General features: G+C 46.8%; 1 protein-coding gene across 3 annotated transcripts in view; it reads right to left on the bottom strand.

The window, feature by feature from the left end:
* SYT16 (synaptotagmin 16) overlaps positions 1–20,574 on the bottom strand; it is a 108,703-nt gene that overhangs the window by 56,700 nt on the left and 31,429 nt on the right. The window contains exons 1-3 of one of the 3 annotated variants that reach the window (XM_077922596.1): positions 20,269–20,555; positions 8,115–8,141; positions 275–454 (exon numbers count right to left, since the gene is read on the bottom strand). Coding sequence is in view for 1 of the 3 variants with exons in the window: in XM_028740747.2 (XP_028596580.2) it covers positions 275–454; positions 8,115–8,141 (207 nt within the window). In the remaining 2 variants the exon portion in view is untranslated. Of the gene's footprint in view, positions 1–274; positions 455–8,114; positions 8,142–20,268; positions 20,556–20,574 lie in introns of those variants that run through there. The other 2 variants (XM_028740747.2, XM_077922574.1) reach the window with 2 other exon arrangements.

Below are 20,574 nucleotides of genomic sequence, written 5' to 3'. Positions count from 1 at the left end.
GGGGGGCAAAACTGCCTTGGCCTCTAGAAGCCAGCACCTATGCCCCCTGCAATACAGGAATCCGAACTAATTATTCAAGCCCAAGGTGGAAAAGGTCCCCCATCGTGGCTAATTGATGGCTCTTTCGTGTGACGTGCAAATGTGGCCAACGGGTGCCAGAAAGCAAAAGATAGCAGTTCCAATCAATTCAAAGTTTTGCTAAAAGCAGGAGATTCCGACCTATTCCTTAAATTACTCGGATCCGATTTCTTTTAAGGAGTATGGCGGTACTTACCAAGGCTCTCGTGAACGGCCGACTTCTCTTTGTAGTGTTTGCGTTTCCCGCGTTGTTCCAAGCAGGGGAGGCCCCCGATCTTCTCAAAGCACAGCTTCTTGTTGATGAAGAGGAAGAGGACCGCAAAGAGGACGATGAAGACCCCGACAGCTGAGAGGAACCCAATCGCTTCAGGAGTAACTGGCGGTGAGGAAAAGCACAAAGAAGAAAGCACAAGGTGTTAAGCTGGCGCTTTGCGGGGTCATGTCGGCAAATGGGCGTTCCCAGGCGTGCAGAGGGTGACAACGCAGAGGGATTAAGCCTTTGTAAAAAGAGGCAGGATTCCCAAGGGAGCCACAGGAAAGGGTAGGAAAAGAACAGGCCTGTTGCCTTTGGGCCCAGCTTGACGGCGCAACTGTAACCATGGACACGGAGCAATGGATCCAAACTACAAGAAAGAAGATTCCATCTAAACATTAGGAAGAACTTCCTGACAGTAAGAGCTGTTTGACAGTGGAATTTGCTGCCAAGGAGTGTGGTGGAGTCTCCTTCTTTGGAGGTCTTTAAGCAGAGGCTTGACAACCATATGTCAGGAGTGCTCTGATGGTGTTTCCTGCTTGGCAGGGGGTTGGACTCGATGGCCCTTGTGGTCTATTCCAACTCTATGATTCTATGATTCTATGTCTACTCAGAAGGAAATCCTATGGAATTCGATGGCTCTCACGCCCAGGTAAGTGACATCAGTGGTGTTCCATCTCCTTTGAACACAGAAGGTCCTTGGCACGTCTCGGGAGGGCTGTGAGGGAACCCCACCTGAAATCTTGAAGTGCCCCTGTCTGGCAATGTTGACGATACTGAACTACATGAACCAATGGCTTGACTCAGCCAAAGGCAGCTTCCTATGGTCCCCGGCAAGGTTAGGGTGGCAGCCTGACAGGTGTACAGGTATATGCCTCCTGGTCTTTGATTTGCTCTAGGAGCTGTATGGGCAAGCTACCCGGAAGATGAATTGTATTTCGAGGAGTTAGCGATCTGACATGGTTACCTTTCCTGCCTCTGTTCCTTCCCCCTCCCTGGGGAAGTCACTTTGACGCTTCTTGAGGGCTTCCAAGTGGCAGATGGAAGTGCTTGCTTGGTATGTATATATATTGCTTGCTGTTTAGAATAAAATCTTTCATCTTCTCACTTATTTGTGCCTTTTTATTACTTCTGAATCTCATTTTAAAAGAACCACCTTGCATTTGGCAAGACAGAGAAAATGTTCCCCCTATTCTGAGGCCTTGCCTTCTGTCCCACTTAGGGACAGAAAAGTGTTAGAATTCCTGCTCCGTGATCGCAGTCATGGGATTTTTGTCTATCACATCACGGTGTTATGTTTTGACTCCACAGAGTGGGATGTGACGGAGACAGGATGTTTGTGTTACTGTGTTCCGTGAAGTGGGACTACTGTCCTTTGTTCTTTTTCTCTTTGCTGTCTGATGCTAGAGAGGGAGGGAGCCATGTTGCAGTGCTCCGTGTGTGTTTATATGTAAATAAAGTAGATTAGCCAAAATGCTGAGGTCTGTCACGCATGAGGCAGAAACTCTGTGGATCCCTAAGTGTGCCAGTGTCGGTTGGCCTCGGTTGCTGTGATGTTTGGGCTGAAGAGAGCTTTTGAAGCTTCCGAACGATTGACAAGGAAGGAGAGAATATGCCAGTTGGGCATGTGTCTCTGCCAGGGTCCTACTCGAGTGTAGGCTGAACTCCTGACAAAAAGGACTGAGGGTGTCAACCCAAAAGGAACATTGGAGAAGCACAAACAGCTCCTCTCTGCCTGCACCATTTAGAAGTCCTGTCTCTTTGTCTGCTATTTTAGCTGTGGCACCCCTTTTGTGTTGTGCCCCCCCACACACACACACACACGACAGCTAGTTTGCCACTAGTGCCAAGGCACTTTCTCAAAATTCCAAACGTGCCCACTAGGGTCACTAGCCCCTGGCTTAGCTTAAGCAAAGCGGTGGTCTCTCTTTTTTTATTTTTTTATTTAATTCATTATAAAACAAAGACAACATATAAAACATAAATACACAGAGAAAAAATACATAAGACAAACTTAAAAATAATAATAATAGAGAAAAGAAAAAAAGAGAGAGAAAAAGAACATCACCTGACATAAGACATCAACAAATTACCTTACATTAACTTACACAACACTAAATTGACTTCCCTTCATCTCGGTTTCGGAATGTGTTAAGAATTTCTCTATCTGCAGTTTCTTTTCCTCAAAAAACTCTTTGCGTCACAGGCGTTATGTCACACCTACTGTGGTTTTTTACATTTTTTACTTCTGTTTCCATGTATACCATAAATTTATTCCATTCGTTATTAAACTTTATGCCTTTTTGGTTTCTTATTTTCTGTGTCATTTTTGCCAATTCTAAATAATCCAATAGTTTAGATTGCCACTCATTTATGGTTGGGGTTTTTGATGTCTTCCAATTCTGCGCTATTAAAGTTCTGGCAGCCACTGTTGCATACTGAAAAAGTGTTTGATCTTCCTTTTTGATTTCCTCTCCAATTATCCCCAGCAGAAATGCCTCGGGGGTTTTTATGAAGGTGTATTTAAGGATATTTTTTAGCTCATTATAAATAGATTCCCAGAATTTTCTGATTACCTCACACGACCACCACATGTGATAAAAGTCACCCTCCTTGATCTTACATTTCCAGCATAATTTATCACCAGTTTTGTATATTTTTTCCAATTTTACAGGTGTGATATACCACCTGTACATCATTTTATACATATTTCCCTGAGTGTTATACATGCCAAGAATCTCATTCCTTTATTCCATAATGCCTTCCATTTATCAAACTCTATGTTATGTCCAAGGTCCATTGCCCATCTCACCATTACCTCCTTTACTTCCTCATCCTTAGTGTCCCATTCAAGCAACAGGCTATACATTTTCGATAGGAGTTTTGTTTTGCTCTCTCTCATGTGCCTTCTGACACCCCCCCCCCTCTTTTGTTGCTGTGGTTGGCATCCGTCTGCCTCAAGAGACCATGGAGTGCACCTCCGGACATGAAGTCAAACTGCTGAAATAGCAGCACTAAAATGACCCCCCGCAGAACGCAAGCCCGGGCGGTGTTTATGGAGGCCCTGGGCTGCCCAGATGATGAGACACGCCCCCCCAAGCCTGGCTGATGTGGTCCAACGGAAAGCAGAGCAAGACACTGAGCACCAGCTTGGCTACAGGAGCTGATGGAAGGAGGCATTCAAGGCACCATCCAACCATCTTAAGGACTCCACTCTGGATTTGTGTAGGGTTTACTCTTGAGCCTTTTCGTCTCCTGAAGATTTCCTGCAAGGCAGCAGAGGTTCAGGATCAGGGTCTTCTTTCTCCTAGATGGGCTCCCTTTGCAGGTAGACAAGCCCCACCTGCCCCTCACTTCCCTCTACAGCACGTGCAGAAACTGCCTTCTTGACCGCTGGACCCACGATTGGTTTGTCTGCTAGAGCCTGTCTTTGCATGAAGGGAAATCCCTAACTCATCGAGGGTTTGAGACCTGTCGGCTACCCTGACCTGATTTAGCTGGCCAGTTAATGCAGTTTCCCAGAGTATGGTTGCTGACCATCCCCTGGGATATGCTTAAATGTAATGCCCAGCGATGATCACAGAAGCCAGAAGTACAGGGATGGGATATATCGCTGCCCTACCCCAATGAGTTTCTTGTCCTGCTCCAGGACAGGCAAGCAGTTAAATATATTATGCAAAAAAAAAAAAAAAGAAAGAAAGAAAGAAAGAAGGCTAAAAACTCTGCAGAATGAATTATGCAAAGCGAGAAATCACACAACCGTGCTAGAATTCCGTAATTTTTACAGGTTGCAGAAACCAGCCTTTCCTGGTGCAGGAGTGGGAGAAAGCTGCCAGCCAGCATGCCCAAAGATTGCTCACTCTAGGAAAATTGACTACGAACCCCAAGATTTAGGATCCTCTCCAAACCTGTGCAAAAGATTTGCAGGGTTTTGGGGTTTTTTGCAGCGTTTTGCAGAGAAACCCCTGTGTTTTGCAGCACTCGCTCATTCAGCAGAGGAGATGGTCTCGGACACATGCAAGGCACAATCATCGGTGGCAGCCTATTGCTACCACCACAGCTTTCATTTTAAAAGAAAAAAAGGGGGGAGAGACTTTTTTAAGTGCACACAAAGCAATTCCTCAACTGCATCAGAGGGAGATTCAACCCGTGCACATTTAACTTGGGGGGGGGGGCAGCAGCATTGTCAGCCAAGGCTCCTTTTAATGCCAGTTTCATTCCCGACTTTTGGGGTGGGAGGTGGGGCAGAGATAATAGGGAAGCTCGCGTTACTGGTATTTTTCCAATTAGAAACCCACCACCACCCAATCAGCGGCCCATAAACTGTTCTTATGCCGTTTGCGCTAATTGAATTTCATTATACATTTGGAGCAACACATTATTTCCCTGCTGGTTCCTATAGCACCCTTCATAACGAGGGGCTAATTATATAGCGTGTGTATTTGCATGCGCACACACACACACACACAAGACTGAACACCAAGAGAACTTGTGTGGGCCGTAGCTCTGAGGAAAGGCTGCGCGGAGCAGACTTGGGCAATCTTGCAAAGGGTTTAATGCACAACGCCTCTGCCAGCAGCATAAACTGTGCGCAGGAGGCACCGGGACGGGCCGTCGCTCAGATGCCGTGCGCACAGAAAGCCGATGGTTCGATCTCTTGATCTCCAGGAAGGACTGGTAGAAATCCTTGCTAACCATCCGCTGTTCCCCTCCCAGGAACACAGGAGGTTGTTTTATAAAGTAGTCAGGCCATTGGTCCAATTAGCTTGGTATTGTCTACACTGACTGGCAGCCATTTTCCAGGGTTTTCATAGCTGTCAACTTATAAGTGAAAATAAGGGACCAGCAGCCTCGAAAATAAGGGATCAGCAGCCAAAATAAGGGATTTTCCGAACACAGGGAGGTTCAACTTCTGAGCCCCTCCAAGCCAAAGGCAGAAAGCCCAGCCAGCAGCCAAACGAAGCCTCAAGCGGTGGTTCCCACAGCGCAGCAACTCGGCAAAGGGGATGCAGCAAGGAAAACCACCGTCACCTCTCCGCTGGGAAGCGCTGAGCAAAAGGCGAGTCCCCAGGGAACGCGGCCGATTTGATCAGCACAAGGCATGCAAGCTCCACCCCCCAGTCGTTCTTAGACTCCTTATTGGGTGAGCAGCGCAGCCAAGCAACACAGTTGGAGCCTCCCTCCTCCCTGGTCGGCAGGGAGGGAGGGAGAGGAGCTGCTTCCTTTGAAACCTGGGAAATTTAAGGGACATCATCAATAAGGGACAGACACAGCGCTGGGATAAGGGACTTTCCCACCAAATAAGGGACGGTTGACAGCTATGGGGTTTTAGGCCTTAACAGGAGATGCCAAGGATTCAACTTCAGACTTTATGTACGCAAAGCAGATGCACGCACCCCCTCAGCTGGTTCAATCCTGAGCATCTCCAGGAAAAACCAGCAAGAGAGTCTTGCATGCACACAAAAGCTTATACCAGAACAAACTTAGTTGGTCTATAAGGTGCTACTGGACAATTCATTATTATTATTATTTTATTTCGACTACGCCAGACCAACATGGCTACCTACCTGAATCTAGACTAATAATAATAATAATAATTTATTAGTTATACCCCGCCCATCTGGCTGGGCTTCCCCAGCCACTCTGGGCAGCTTCCAACAAAACATTAAAATACAGTAATGCATCAAACATTAAAAGCTTCCCTAAACAGGGCTGCCTTCAGATGTCTTCTAAAAGTCTGGTAGTTGTTCTTCTCTTTGACATCTGGTGGGAGGGTGTTCCACAGGGCGGGCGCCACTACCGAGAAGGCCCTCTGCCTGGTTCCCTGTAACTTGGCTTCTCACAGGGAGCGAACTGCCAGAAGGCCCTCAGAGCTGGACCTCAGTGTCTGGGCAGAATAATGGGGGTGGAGACACTCCTTCAGATATACTGGACCGAGGCCGTTTAGGGCTTTAAAGGTCAGCACCAACACTTTGAATTGTGCTGGGAAATGTACTTGTATAAGCAAGTTATATGATGTTAGTCTTTGAGGTGCGGCAGGACTCTGCTGTGTTTGCTGCAGAAGGCTACTTCTCTGGAAATATTTATCCAGGGCGACTGGCTGCATAGGGACAGAGTTAAGCACACAAACGTGGCACAGGCTCTGCCATGGCTTCTGTTGGTGATGCCCACGGTAAAAAATATAAATATGAAAGCAGATTGGCCTACATACCGATTAGTCCTAGAAATAGGTAAAGACAAGCCTACATTGAAAAAATACACGGGAATTAAAAGTCACCTAACAGATTGGGACGCGGGTGGCGCTCTGGGTTAAACCACAGAACCTAGGACTTGCCAATCAGAAGGTTGGCGGTTCAAATCCCCGCGACGGGGTGAGCTCCCATTGCTCGGTCCCTGCTCCTGCCAACCTAGCAGTTCGAAAGCTCTGTTGTCTTGGGATGGGGGGTGTAATGGATGTACCAAGAGGAAGAGGAATTTGACCCAAACAGCCTTTGTGCTCATGCACTCTCCTTCCTTGGAGGTTTCTAAGCAGAGGTTGGATGTTTACCTGTCATGGATGCTTTAGCCGAGATTCCTGCATTGCAGAGAGTTGGACAAGACGACTTTTTGAAATCCCTTCTAACTCTACAATGTTATGTTTCTGTGATATAGGTCTGCAGTGAATGTATGTTATTTTCACTTCCTGAAAAGAAAAACCGCGCCTTCACAGCTGTGGGAGAGTGTGTCCCGAAAACAGCAATTAGCTTTCTGAAAAACAAGGCGCGACCAAGTGACGCGTTGTCAGGTTCTGTGGATCACGCCTGAGCAACGGCAAGGTGGCTAATGCTTCAGCAGAGAGCAAACCGGAGCCCAGCCCGGCACTCTGGGCCAAAGTCAGCGCTGGAATTAAGCTGAGAAACACCACTGCTTGGTTAGTTAATGCTCAAATAAAGAACACGATGCACCTTGTGCAATATCAGCCAGCCTGTTCTCTCAAATCAGCAGGTGAAGCCCTCCTGGTGGTCCCTCCTCTGTATGTGGTAGGTGGGGTGGAGTCCAGGAAAGGGCCTTTTTAGTGGTGGCTCCCTCCTTCGGAGGTGCATCTAGCCCCATCTCTCTATAGCTTTAGGTGGCTAGTTAAGACACACCTTTTTCAGCAACTGTTTGAAGGAAGAGGGACCTGAAGGCTGGCGCTATAAGTAACTGTGCTTTGCTGATTTGTGATGTGTTTTTAAGGATTGTGGTGTTTTATGAATTTTTCTTATCTATTGCTCCATTTGTTCCACACTGGCTTGTGCAAAGTTCTCTAAATAACTAAATAGTGCTGCATATGGGGAAATGATGTGCAATTAGCCCACTTTCCCCTTCATCCTTGAAGCAGGCACTTAAATCATTTTATTTTTTAAGGTCAAGAAGAAAGAGCGGGGCATATGCACACAAACCTTCTCCTTGAAATGTGGCTTCTGCACCTTTAAATGAGTGGTGAGCGATGCTTGCATCATAATTAAAATATGAAATGACTCTGAAAATCCTACTTTTTAAAAACCTGTGTGTTTGCACTTACGGTTGAATTCCCTAAAACAGGCATGTTTCGAGAGACCGTGATCTACTCCCAGCATTAGAAAACAGGCAGTGATCTACCAAAGTTGTTGAGCTTTTGATCCTGTATTCATCTACTAAAAAGCGGGGGGTGATCAAGCTGGAATAAATTAGTACCTGCAAAATAGTGCAGGTACATTAGTCAAAGCAATCATTCTGAAGCAAGAAACATGCAGTGTTAAGAGGATGCACACATGCGACTTACCAGCGTTTGTAGAAAAGGCTTTCCTTCCTGTGTCAAAGAGAAACAGGGGGACACTTTTATAATGGTACTTGCCTTCTGCCCTTTTTAAAAGTTGTGTATTAAAATAATAATAATAATAATAATAATAATAATAATAATAATAATAATAGTGATGATGATGATGATGTTATGCTGCCTGATTAAATGTAAGCACTTTTAGCTGATTGATTGATTCCTCAAACCAATTTATTGATTAAACTCTGGGGCCCTGTCAGACATATCCAGACAGAAAAAGATGGGATTTCATAAAATCATAGAATCTTAAGAGTTGGAAGGGACCCGAGGGTCATCTAGTCCAACCCCCTGCAATGCAGTTATCTCAGCTGGAGCATCCATGACAGATGGCCATCCAACCTCTGCTTGAAAACCTCCAAGGAAGGAGAGTCCACCACCTCTTGTAAGAGTCTGTTCTGCTGCTGAACAGCTCTTAATGTCAGGACTTTTTCTGAATGTTTCACACATACAATATTTACGGCTGAAACTCTGCACCAACAGAGTTCATCCACACTTGCATTGGCCCTGCTTTTATTCCCCCAGGGAAACCTGTAGGTTAGCGCTTAAACCAGGGGTCAGCAAACTTTTTCAGCAGGGGGCCGGTCCACTGTCCCTCAGACCTTGTGGGGGGCCAGACTACATTTTGGAAAAATAACTAAAATGAATGAATTCCTATGCCCCACAAATAACCCAGAGATGCATTTTAAATAAAAGCACACATCCTACTCATGTAAAAACAGCAGGCAAGCCCCACAAATAACCCAGAGATGCATTTTAAATAAAAGGACACATTCTACTCATGGAAAAACACGCTGATTCCCGGACCTTCTGTGGGCCGGATTTAGAAGGCGATTGGGCCACATCCAGCCTACACATTGCCTACCCATGGCTTAAACTAAAGTTCCCACTGACCTCAGTGGGAATGACTAACACTGGACTGCCTCTTCCTTTGCATTCGAAGGCTTGCAAAAGGACACGGTTTCTCTTTTATGCATGGCGTACAATAGAACGGTCAACGCTCAGTCTATGCTCAGTCGAGCTTCTTTCCTTGAGTGAAAATTACAGCCTGCTCTGCATCCAAGCCTCGCAGCTCATTCTTCTCCTCCCTGCCAATTTGTGTGTTTGTGTGATTGCGATTATCAGGGTCACCTTTGGGGACGGCAGAGGGAGTCACACAACAGTCCCGTCCCCTGCAGCAGGCAAGAGGCGATTGCAACAATTCCGGCTCCGGCTCGTTTGAAATAGATAATCAGCCGAGAGAGCTTCTGTCCTGCGAAAACACACACGTTTTATTTCTGGAGTGTTTGCACATTGCGTGCGCCTCACACATGAATAAAAGCGCCACCTGTTTGAGGCCGATAACTGCGACTCACGATGCGCCGTATCAGTCGCTCGCTGCAACAGCAGGCCGCTTTGTAAAAGCGACGCTCCGGCAGCTCTGACGTGACCCACATTTTGTTAAAACAGCTGCGTGCTGTTCAGTTTGCTTTAATAAGCCTTCGCTTGAGCTTCTCCCAGTTTGCACAGAAGCCCGTTTCTTCTACCCTGACGCGCTGCAGAGATAAGCTTGAAAGTGTGCTGTCAGCACTGGGTGAAAAGTCACGAGTTCGAGGGCGGGGGATCTGGGGAACATCAGGATAGTGGTGGGCTCCTGCCACAGACCCTATACCTGAAAGCAGATTTTTGTGTCAATTTATATACGCATATATAGTTATATAGATAGTTATATATAGCTTAGGGGACGCGGGTGGCACTGTGGGTAAAAGCCTCAGCGCCTAGGGCTTGCCGATCGAAAGGTCAGCAGTTCAAATCCCCGTGGCGGGGTGCGCTCCCGTTGTTCGGTCCCAGCGCCTGCCAACCTAGCAGTTCGAAAGCACTCCCAGGTGCAAGTAGATAAATAGGGACCGCTTACCGCTTAGCGGGAAGGTAAACGGTGTTTCCGTGTAGGGCTCTGGCTCGCCAGAGCAGCGATGTCACGCTGGCCACGTGACCCGGAAGTGTCTCTGGACAGCGCTGGCCCCCGGCCTCTTGAGTGAGATGGGCGCACAACCCTAGAGTCTGTCAAGACTGGCCCGTACGGGCAGGGGTACCTTTACCTTTACCTTTTATATAGTTATAAGGGATGCGGGTAGCACTGTGGTCTAAACCAGAGCCTAGGGCTTGCTGATCAGAAGCTCAGTGGTTCGAATCCCCGTGACGGAGTGAGCTCCCGTTGCTCGGTCCCTGCTCCTGCCCACCTAGCAGTTCAAAAGCATGTCAAAGTGCAAGTAGATAAATAGCGGGAAGGTAAACGGCTCCGGCGGGAAGGTAAACGGCGTTTCCGTGCGCTGCTCTGGTTCAACAGAAGAGGCTTAGTCATGCTGGCCACATGACCCAGAAACTGTCTGCGGACAAACGCTGGCTCCCTCAGCCTATAGAGCGAGATGAGCCCAGCAACCCCAGAGTCGTCCGCGACTGGACCTAACGGTCAGGAGTACCTTTACCTCTACCTATATAGTTATCAAATTTATCAGCACCTGTTGAGGACCCAGTAGTTACATAGGAAGATGTCTTATACTGAGTCGGGCACTTGGTGCCTCTAGCTAAGTCTTGTCTACACTGACTAGCAAAAGTAGCTTCTTTCCCAAATAGGTTTTATCTTAAACTATAGCAACCCGACTCTTCGTTGCTAAAGACATACTGTCTTCTCTAGCATATTATTTACTACAAAGGTCTTTCTCAACGTAGTTTTAATTTTAATTCTCCTTATTGCACTTGTTAATTCAGTGAAAGAAAAGAGGCTTTACAAATGAAATCTCATTACTAGACAAAGAGTTATTACAAAATAAGACAAAAGTAATTTCTAAAGTATATGAAACACTGTTGGACTGGGAAGTTAAGGACAAACAAGTAAAAGAGGTAATGATTAGATGGGCTTAAGATATAGGTAAAACTATCAAACTATCATCATGGGAAAAATTATGGAAAGAAAGTTGAAAATTTACGGCTTGTGAAGCAATAAGGGAAAACCTGATAGAGATGTTTTATAGATGGTATTTAACGCCAACCAAAATATGCAAAATGTATAAAACAAAATCAAATCTGTGTTGGAGCTGTAATCAAGTAGAGGGGACACTCATACATGTGTGGTGAACATGTGATAAAATCTAGAGCTTCTGGGATATGGTGTATGAGGAGCTAAAGAAAATATTCAAATAAAATTTTATTAAGAAAACAGAAGCTTTTTTACGGGGGATACTTAATAATAATAATAATAATAATAATAATAATAATAATAATAATAATTTATTTATACCCTGCCCATCTGGCTGGGTTTCCCCAGCCACTCTGGGCGGCTTCCAACCGAATATTCAAAAGACAATACAGCATTAAACATTAAAAATGATTAACTTCTGCAAAATAAATTAAGGTATGTAGGTCAAAAATAGAAAGAAAAAAAGGTAATAAGGAATTAAGAAGGTAACAGTTTACCAAAAACGAAAAGAGAACCGTGTTGAAGATGAAAGAAGTCAATTGGAAGAAAAGAAGAAAGAAAGTATGGTATATATATTGATGTTCATTTGTTTGTATAAATTTTTGTAAGTAACAATGTTTTAGTTGTATTTCTCTGTTTTTTGTTTTTGTTTTAGTGTTGATTATGTATTATTATTTTTATGTTTAATGTGTGCACGTGTGTCGTAAAATAAATTCAAATAAAGGGGGGGGGAATTCAGTGCAATCCTGATACAGTTGATTTTGACAGCTCGATGACTAAGCTCTTTAGCGACGAAACGTCTGATTACCGGAACGATGTCCAAACACTGAACTACTGGAATATCACAAGTGGACTCTTTATTTACTGTGTTTGCAATTGTTTAAGATAAAACTTATTCGGGAAAGAAACTACTTTTGCCATTTTTATGGACGTTTATTGTTCGTTTGAGGGACGCGGGTGGCGCTGTGGGTTAAACCACAGAGCCTAGGACTTGCCGATCAAAAGATCGGCAGTTCGAATCCCCATGACAGGGTGAGCTCCCGCTGCTCGGTCCCTGCTCCTGCCAACCTAGCAGTTCAAAAGCATGTCCAAGTGCAAGTAGATAAATAGGTACCACTCCAGCAGGAAGGTAAACGGCATTTCCATGCGCTGCTCTGGTTCGCCAGAAGCGGCTTAGTCATGCTGGCCACATGACCCGGAAGCTGTACGCCGGCTTCCTCGGCCAATAAAGCGAGATGAGCGCCGCAACCCCAGAGTCGGCCACAACTGGACCTAATGGTCAGGGGTCCTATTGTTTGTTTACAGATGGTTGCCTTGGTTATCTTGTGTCGATTGCAGTAGTCATTGTATCACCACCCTGTTCATTGTTGTATCGTTATGCATTGACTGGCAGCAGCCCTCCAGGGTTTCAGGTAGTGAGTTTTTGCCAGCCCTACCTAAAGATGCCGGGATTTGAACCTGGGACCTGCTGCGTGCAAAGCGGATGCTCTGCCACTGAGCTATGGTCCTTTCCCTGAGATGTTGCACCACTGAGCTATCGTCCTTCCTCCTACATGCCAAGGAGGCATCACAGATTTCATAGAGTTGGAAGAGACCCGAGGGTCATCTAGTCCAACCCCCTGCAATGCAGGAATCTCAGCTAAAGCATCCATGACAGGTAGACATCCAACTTCTGCTTTAAAGCAGGCACCCCCAAACTCGGCCCTCCAGATGTTTTTGGAACTACAACTCCCATCATCCCTAGCTAACAGGACCAGGGGTCAGGGGTGATGGGAGTTGTAGTCCCAAAACAGCTGGAGGGACAAGTTTGGGGGTGCCTGCCTTAAAAACTCCAAGGAAGGAGAGTCCACCACCACTGTTGAATGTATCCTCCTTGCACACCAACTAAAGGCCACATGGGATGTGGCACTGATCATGTGACTGCAGTCAGTGTGTCTGCTTTGGTTATGTAAATAGCAGCAGCGAAGGAGCGAAGGTGACCTCTCAGAAGCTGCTGTTTACATTTCAAGGGACGCCTCAAACACAAGGCACATCACACTTAACAGAAGGAACAGTTGAAGGAGCTGTGCATGTTTAGCTTCGAAAAGGGGAGGTATGACAGCCATCTTCAAATACAGTGGTACCTCAGTTTTCGACCGTCTACACTGAGAAACATTTCGGTTTTCGAACCCTTTTTGGAAGTCGAACGTGACACGCGGCTTCCGATTGAGTTTTCGGTTTTCAAACGTTTTGGAACTTGAACAGTCTTCCGGAACGGATTATGCTCAAAAACCGAGGGACCGCTGTATCTTAAGCCTTTCAACTTAACCACCCAAGTCCCCTTCCCAGCCAAAATGACGCTTAAGTATTTTCTTCTGCGTTTGCTCACAGTTTACTCAAAGTGGGTTTAAATTCGGCCGTAGTATTCAGCTAGTCCAGGCATGGCCAAACTTGGCCCTCCAGCTGTTTTGGGACTACAACTCCCATCATCCCTAGCTAAAAGGACCAGTGGTTAGGGATGATGGGAATTGTAGTCCCAAAACAGCTGGGGGGCCAAGTTTGGCCATGCCTGAGCGTGTCGGATAGCACCTTTAGCTGGCTTGAAATGAATGGCCACTTTTTATCTTACACAAACATCTGGGCTCTGCAGACATGCCTCTGCCTCTTAATGTTTTATGGCCTTTTGGCCTCCCTTCCCTACAGACAGTGTGAGAAAAAGGGCAAGCTATCAGACAGATCTCACACCCTGAAAACTGAAGACTACAAGTCATGTCGCACAAAATGGGCTCCGGTTCACAACAGCTCATGCTTCAATACATCTGTTGAGCCTTTAAAATTGTCACAAGACCCTCTGGGCCCATCCAGCGCGTTCACCCCGATTCGATTGTCGGGAGGTTATTAGGCAATGAGCCGTCATTCTGAATTGGTCCCAATTTGCTTGCTAAGCTGGTTCTAACCTCTTCCCATTCATTCATCTCGTGCTTTTCCACGCATGACCCCACCCCCATCACTTCCCCGACCGCAAAAAGACCATCATTTGGTGCTTTTGTAAGTGGATTTGTTGAATGAGCATTTTTAAGTTAGGGTTAAAGGTAAAGGTAAAGAGACCCCTGACCATTAGGTCCAGTCGTGGCTGACTCTGGGGTTGCGGCGCTCATCTCACTTTATTGGCCGAGGGAGCTGGCGTTCAGCTTCCGGGTCATGTGGCCAGCAGAACTAAGCCGCTTCTGGCGAACCAGAACGGCGCACGGAAATGCCGTTTACCTTCCCGCTGGAGCGGTACCTGTTTATCTACTTGCACTTTGACATGCTTTCGAACTGCTAGGTTGGCAGGAGCAGGGACTGAGCAACGGGAGCTGACCCCGTCGCGGGGATTCGAACCGCCGACCTTCTGATCAGCAAGTCCTAGGCTCTGTGGTTTAACCCACAGCACCAATCTGGACACAAAAGAAGTTGGCCAAAGTTGTTTGGTTTCGGAGCTGTATTTTGTGAAATCCCCCAAAATCTACGCTTCCGACAAGGGTTCCTGTACATCTGGATTTTTCCCAGGCATTTAAGCGATTTCTGTCCAGCCCAGGTGCTGTTTACGAAGGCCCAATACAAACTCGGTCCGGGAAATTTCAGACGTATGGCAACCCTACTTTAGAGGGGACTTAAAGTGCAGAAATGTAAATTTAAGATATGCACCTGAATCGCACCCACAAAATACAGGGAGCGACCTTAGCTGTTTTTGCTGCACTGATCCAAGCATCAGTCTCAGACAAAGCCATTTCCGACCTGGGAGGAGAGGGGGTTGCGGGCTAATCCCTCCCACACACGCGCGGGGGGGCGGCCTTTGCCCCCACGTGAACAGGGAATCCCCGGGCGTGTCTCTGACCTGGCCCGCCAATCAGCGGGTCGGGGAGGTGGGGTATAGCCTATTTAAGCCCAGGCACGCCCGGGGACCGCCCTCTTTTCCCCTTGCCAGCCGTGAGGTTTTCCCATCCCACCCACCCTGAGGTTAGGCTCCCTGAGGCTAGGCTAGCGATGACCTTGCTATGGACTCCGGTTGGTCGCCGCAAGGGGCCTGGTAGGAGTTTTTCCAACTTGGCGCATTTCGAGCCTTTTGGTTTTTTCGCCTACCTCGTAGCAAATGTCACAACTTCCGCGGTATTGGCAGTTAGGCATTGGCAGGGGTTAATTGTTATGCAAATGAATGGGGGGGAGGAAGCGCCATCACCTTCCCCCCAATGAAAGGGGTAGTCCGGTAGAGGACTCCGGGGGTCATTGCCTTGTCCGAAACCTAGGGAGGTAAGGGCCTCCGGCACGCCCCCGAGCGGTGACACCCGTGGGATCCTAGTTGGCGTACTTCAACAAGACTCCCACGGCTTGTGGACAACCCTTCCCGGTTTCCATGCCGGGTAGTCGATAGGAGCCAATGCCTAAAGCCAATACCTTTCAATTCTGTAATCAATAAAGTTGTGGCCTTTTATGCCCATTAACCTTAAATAATGTGTCCAGTGTCTTCATTTCACATGGGGGGGGAGGGGACTTGCCACGCAACCTCTGTAGCCATCCCTCCATCCACTCCTGTCATTCTGTCCTTTCCGCAAAATTTAGATTGGAAGTTGTAGCCTGGCAAACAGCTGACTGCAGTCTCATGAACCGCATCATTCTGGGATTCTTCTTACCGCTCCCCCCCCCCCCCACAAGAGATATGTGAACATCTTTGTTACTATGGCAACACCCGGATGCAATATTTTGAGTCAATGAAGATGGTTTACATCACTGCTAGAATACTTCGCATCTGCAGTCATCTTCTAAAGAAAGCAAGTTCTTACTCCTCCCCTGAGATGTCTACAAAATCTGGCAGGCCCTTAAATCAGAAGTCAGAGGAACAGATACACCCTGATTTCACTCCCAGGAAGGACAATTCCAGCTATGGACTGAGTTGTAAGAGGAGCCAGAACTGTATGTAGCTTGAATTTCTTGCTCCCCTGAATTTTTAATTGAAGAAATAATAATAATAAAGGTAAAGGTACCCCTGCCTGTACGGGCCAGTCTTGACAGACTCTAGGGTTGTGCGCCCATCTCACTCAAGAGGCCGGGGGCCAGCGCTGTCCGGAGACACTTCCGGGTCACGTGGCCAGCGTGACATCGCTGCTCTGGCAAGCCAGAGCCGCACACGGAAACGCCGTTTACCTTCCCGCTTGTAAGCGGTCCCTATTTATCTACTTGCACCTGGGGTGCTTTCGAACTGCTAGGTTGGCAGGCGCTGGGACCGAACAACAGGAGCGCACCCCGCTGCGGGAATTCGAACCGCCAACCTTTTGATCGACAAGTCCTAGGCGCTGAGGCTTTTACCCACAGCGCCACCCGCGTCCCTATAATAAGAATACAGGATTTTAAATGAAACCTGGGATTCAGCTATACAGCTGCAAATAAAAAGTTTTACGTGTGCTTTAAGTGCAATATACAATTGTGACACTAGATGGTGAAGGTGAGTGTTATGGAAAATTCAAGGTACCTTTTCAAATGCTTTTTTTAAAAAGCATTTTTGAAGCAGTTTTTATATGTGACTAGATTCCACCCTGGAGTGAATTTGTATCCATGCATTCCAACACACACACACACACACACACACACACACGTTCTCCAGTTGAGCTCTTCTGGAAATAGGGACAATATATGCAAGAGCCCCATGGAAGAGGCAAAACAACATTGCAAATGGCAGTGGTGTACCTGAAGAAGCGTCTCCACCCCCATCGTTCAGCCCGGACACTGAGGTCCAGCGCCGAGGGCCTTCTGGAGGTTCCCTCACTGTGAGAAGCAAAGCTACAGGGAACCAGGCAGAGGGCCTTCTCGGTAGTGGCACCCGCCCTGTGGAACGCCCTCCCATCCGATGTCAAGGAAATAAACAGCTCTCTGACTTTTAGAAGATACCTGAAGGCAGCCCTGTTTAGGGAAGTTTTTAATGTTTGATGTTTTATCATGTTTTTAATATTCTGTTGGGAGCTGCCCAGAGTGGCTGGGGAAACGCAGCTAGATGGACGAGGTATAAATATATTATTATTATTATTATTATTATTATTATTATTATTATTATTATTATTATTATCATCATCATCATCATCATCATCATCATTATAATCATCATTATTATTATCATTATTATTATTATCATTATTATTTTGTGGTCTCTTCCAACTATAGGTAAAGGTAAAGGTACCCCTGCCCGTACGGCTCAGTCTTGACAGACTCTAGGGTTGTGCGCTCATCTCACTCTAGAGGCTGGGAGCCGGCGCCGTCTGCAGACACTTCCGGGTCACATGGCCAGTGTGACATCGCTGCTCTGGCAAGCCTGCACCAGCGCAGCACACGGAACGCCGTTTACCTTCCCGCTATAAAGCGGTACCTATTTATCTACTTGCACTTTTAAGGGTGCTTTCGAACTGCTAGGTGGGCAGGAGCTGGGACCGAAGGACGGGAGCTCACCCCGCCGCGGGGATTCGAACCGCCGACCATACAATCGGCAAGTCCTAGGCACTGAGGTTTTACCCACAGCGCCACCCGCGTCCCTTTTCTTCCAACTATACAGTTGTACAATTCTATTGCCTAAAACTCATATGATTCAATCAATAAAGATTTATTTAAGCAGGTGACAGCCCTGCTTATTGGCAATGCAGAACTGCAGTATTATTAAGTAGGAAAATGAGGACATCGTCTCCTACCTCAAAATAGGCCCTTCAGCTTCCGCACAACCCATAAGAGAAAGGTTTCCCGCTCTCCGTTCTTGCATCCCCCGTCCTCTCCTGCAACTCCGCTCAGTTTAGCCCTTCTATTTTAGATCCCCTGCGTGGCAATTTACTGCATCCAGAATTTGGCCCGCTGCCCCCTTTTCCAAGCCCTGGTCCAAAAGCTCCCCCATCAAACTGACTCCAGGTGATGTAGCTCTAAGCCCTTCCTCTCAAGGTTGAATGCGTTTCCTTGGCAACCGGCCTGACCTCCATTACTCCGGGGAGCAAAGATGCTCTGCCAAAGAGCTTTCCGTTTAATCAGCCCCTGTCCTTTTCACAGTAACAGGACTTCCCATCCGCAGAGCAGGTTGCCCAGACAAAACAGGGGCCTCTCGCAGGTCTGGCCTGCGGCTATTTATCTGCCTCCGTTCGGGGCACACACTTTTAAAATAAAATAAATAAACGGTTACGTAAAACGAATAAGTAGGCCAAGATGTACTTAACGCTTGCCCTGAAGACACTCTTCCTGTCCTCTGTGTGTGTGAGTCCGTGTTTTGGCAGGGGTAGCTAATAGCTATTTCAGGATCCGCAGGCGGGGGGGGGGATTACGAGACTAACATGCACTCTCAGAACAGCGCCTGATCAGCAGAACAAGAGGCTTCTACTTAATTTTAAAGCTCTCTGCAGCTTCGGGCTGGGCACACCCATTTGTGCCCCCAAAACCCAACTCCGCAACAGTTGGACTAACTTTAGAGTTTCTGCCATGTTCTGAGGGAAGAAAGTAATAGCAAACTAATAGTACTACTTTATTGCAGACCTGGAGTCCTGCGTGTAGTTCTGGGCACCAGAGTTTAGGAAGGACATTGAAAAGTTGGAAGGTGTGCAGAGGAGGGCGACCAAGATGATCAAGGGTCTGAAAACCAAGCCTTACGAGGGAATTGGGTGTGTTTAGCCTAGAAAAGGTGACAGCAGTGACAAAATTAAAAGACGCCTGCTTCTTAGGAGAAAAGCAATGACAAACCTAGACAGCATCTTAAAAAGCAGAGACATCACCTTGCCAACAAAGGTCCATTTAGTACAAGCTATGGTTTTCTCAGTAGTGATGTATGGAAGTGAGAGCTGGACCATAAAGAAGGCTGATTGCCGAAGAATGGATGCTTTTGAATTCTGGTGCTGGAGGAGACTCTTGAGAGTCCCATGGACTGCAAGAAGATCAAACCTATCCATTCTTAAGGAAATCAGCCCTGAGTGCTCACTGGAAGGACAGATCGTGAAACTGAAGCTCCAATACTTTGGCCACCTCATGAGAAGAGAAGACTCCCTGGAAAAGACCCTGACGTTGGGAAAGATAGAGGGCACAAGGAAAAGGGGATGACAGAGGACTAGGTAGTTGGATAGTGTTTTTGAAGCTACCAGCATGAGTTTGACCAAACTGCGGGAGGCAGTGGAAGACAGCAGTGCCTGGCGTGCTCTGGTCCATGGGGTCACGAAGAGTCGGACACGACTAAACGACTAAACAACAACAACAGCCTAGAAAAGAGAAGACTGAGAGGTGGTGTAACAGCCGTCTTCAAATATCCAAAGGGGGGTCATGCGAAAGAGGGAACTAGCTTGTTTTCTGCTGCTCCAGAGGGTAGGACACAGACCAATGGCTTCAAGTTACAAGAAAGGAGATTCTGACTCAACTTCAGGAAGAAATTTCTGACAGAAAAAGCTGTTTGACGGTGGAATGGTCTCCCTCAGGAGGTGCTGGACTCTCCTTCCTTGAAGGTTTCTAAGCAGAGGTTGGACAGCCATCTGCCATGGATGCTGAAGTTGAGATTCCTGCATTGCAAGGGGGTTGGACTAGATGACCCCTGGAGGTATCTCCTAACTCTACATGAGAAGACTGGAGAATGGAATGCAGGAGTGACAGACTGCGAGACACCATGGGGAACTGGCAGACCTAAATTCTGGGGGCCCTGAAGTTTGAGCTGTTAAGGGGGGCCCTTCACAACCAGCAATGAGGTCTGGGTAACCACTGTTATCTTCTTCAGTGAGGTTGTTCCATGACATTGATTGACATGTAAGATAAGCCAGTAGAGCAATTTTAAAGTCACCAGTGTGAATAAAAAAATTCCTATGCCTTATAGTTTTTTAGTCATGTGACTCAAATTGGGTTTACTAAACCTGTTATTTCTAAGCAATGTAGACTAAAGTAGCTTCATTAGTTGCATAGTAAATCTAACCGTGTCATGGGGACTCTGTTCTCCTCACATAAACAGCAGCAGCAGATTTCTCAGCAAACCTTGGTATAATATTCTAACATGGAAAACTACAGAAACACATTTAAAACACAAGATTTGTTGGCAATGGAACTCAGAGAGAAAGAGAGAGAGGCAGAACGCATGGAAAAGTTCCCTTCTGTTCATGCCATTATTATGAAAGAAACGTTTAGAGCAAAACGACTTACATAGCTTGCGCTTCTGCTGAGTAGTAATTCAGAGGTCACCCATTACTTGCACCCACAAAGTAATCCCAGGTGTTTCTTTTTTATCATTTGCAGGTGGTGGATTCTGAGAATGCTGCAACTCTCAAAGAGATTCCAGGTTTCTCCCTTGAGGGACAGAGGACTCAACATGGATTTTCATTTCTTATTATTGGAGCTGTTGGTGATTTAAGTCGGCTGGATGCGAGAAGGAAAAGTTCTATGCCCCCGTGGTTTAGAAGGTAGGGAGTGGCAACTTCTCTCTAATGGGCTGTATTGTCCCAGGGAAAG

Source organism: Podarcis muralis, chromosome 1, assembly GCF_964188315.1.
Source record: "Podarcis muralis chromosome 1, rPodMur119.hap1.1, whole genome shotgun sequence".
Taxonomy (NCBI): domain Eukaryota; kingdom Metazoa; phylum Chordata; class Lepidosauria; order Squamata; family Lacertidae; genus Podarcis; species Podarcis muralis.
The sequence above is the reverse complement of the archived record's forward strand: the minus strand, read 5'-3'. Positions and strand labels throughout refer to the sequence as shown.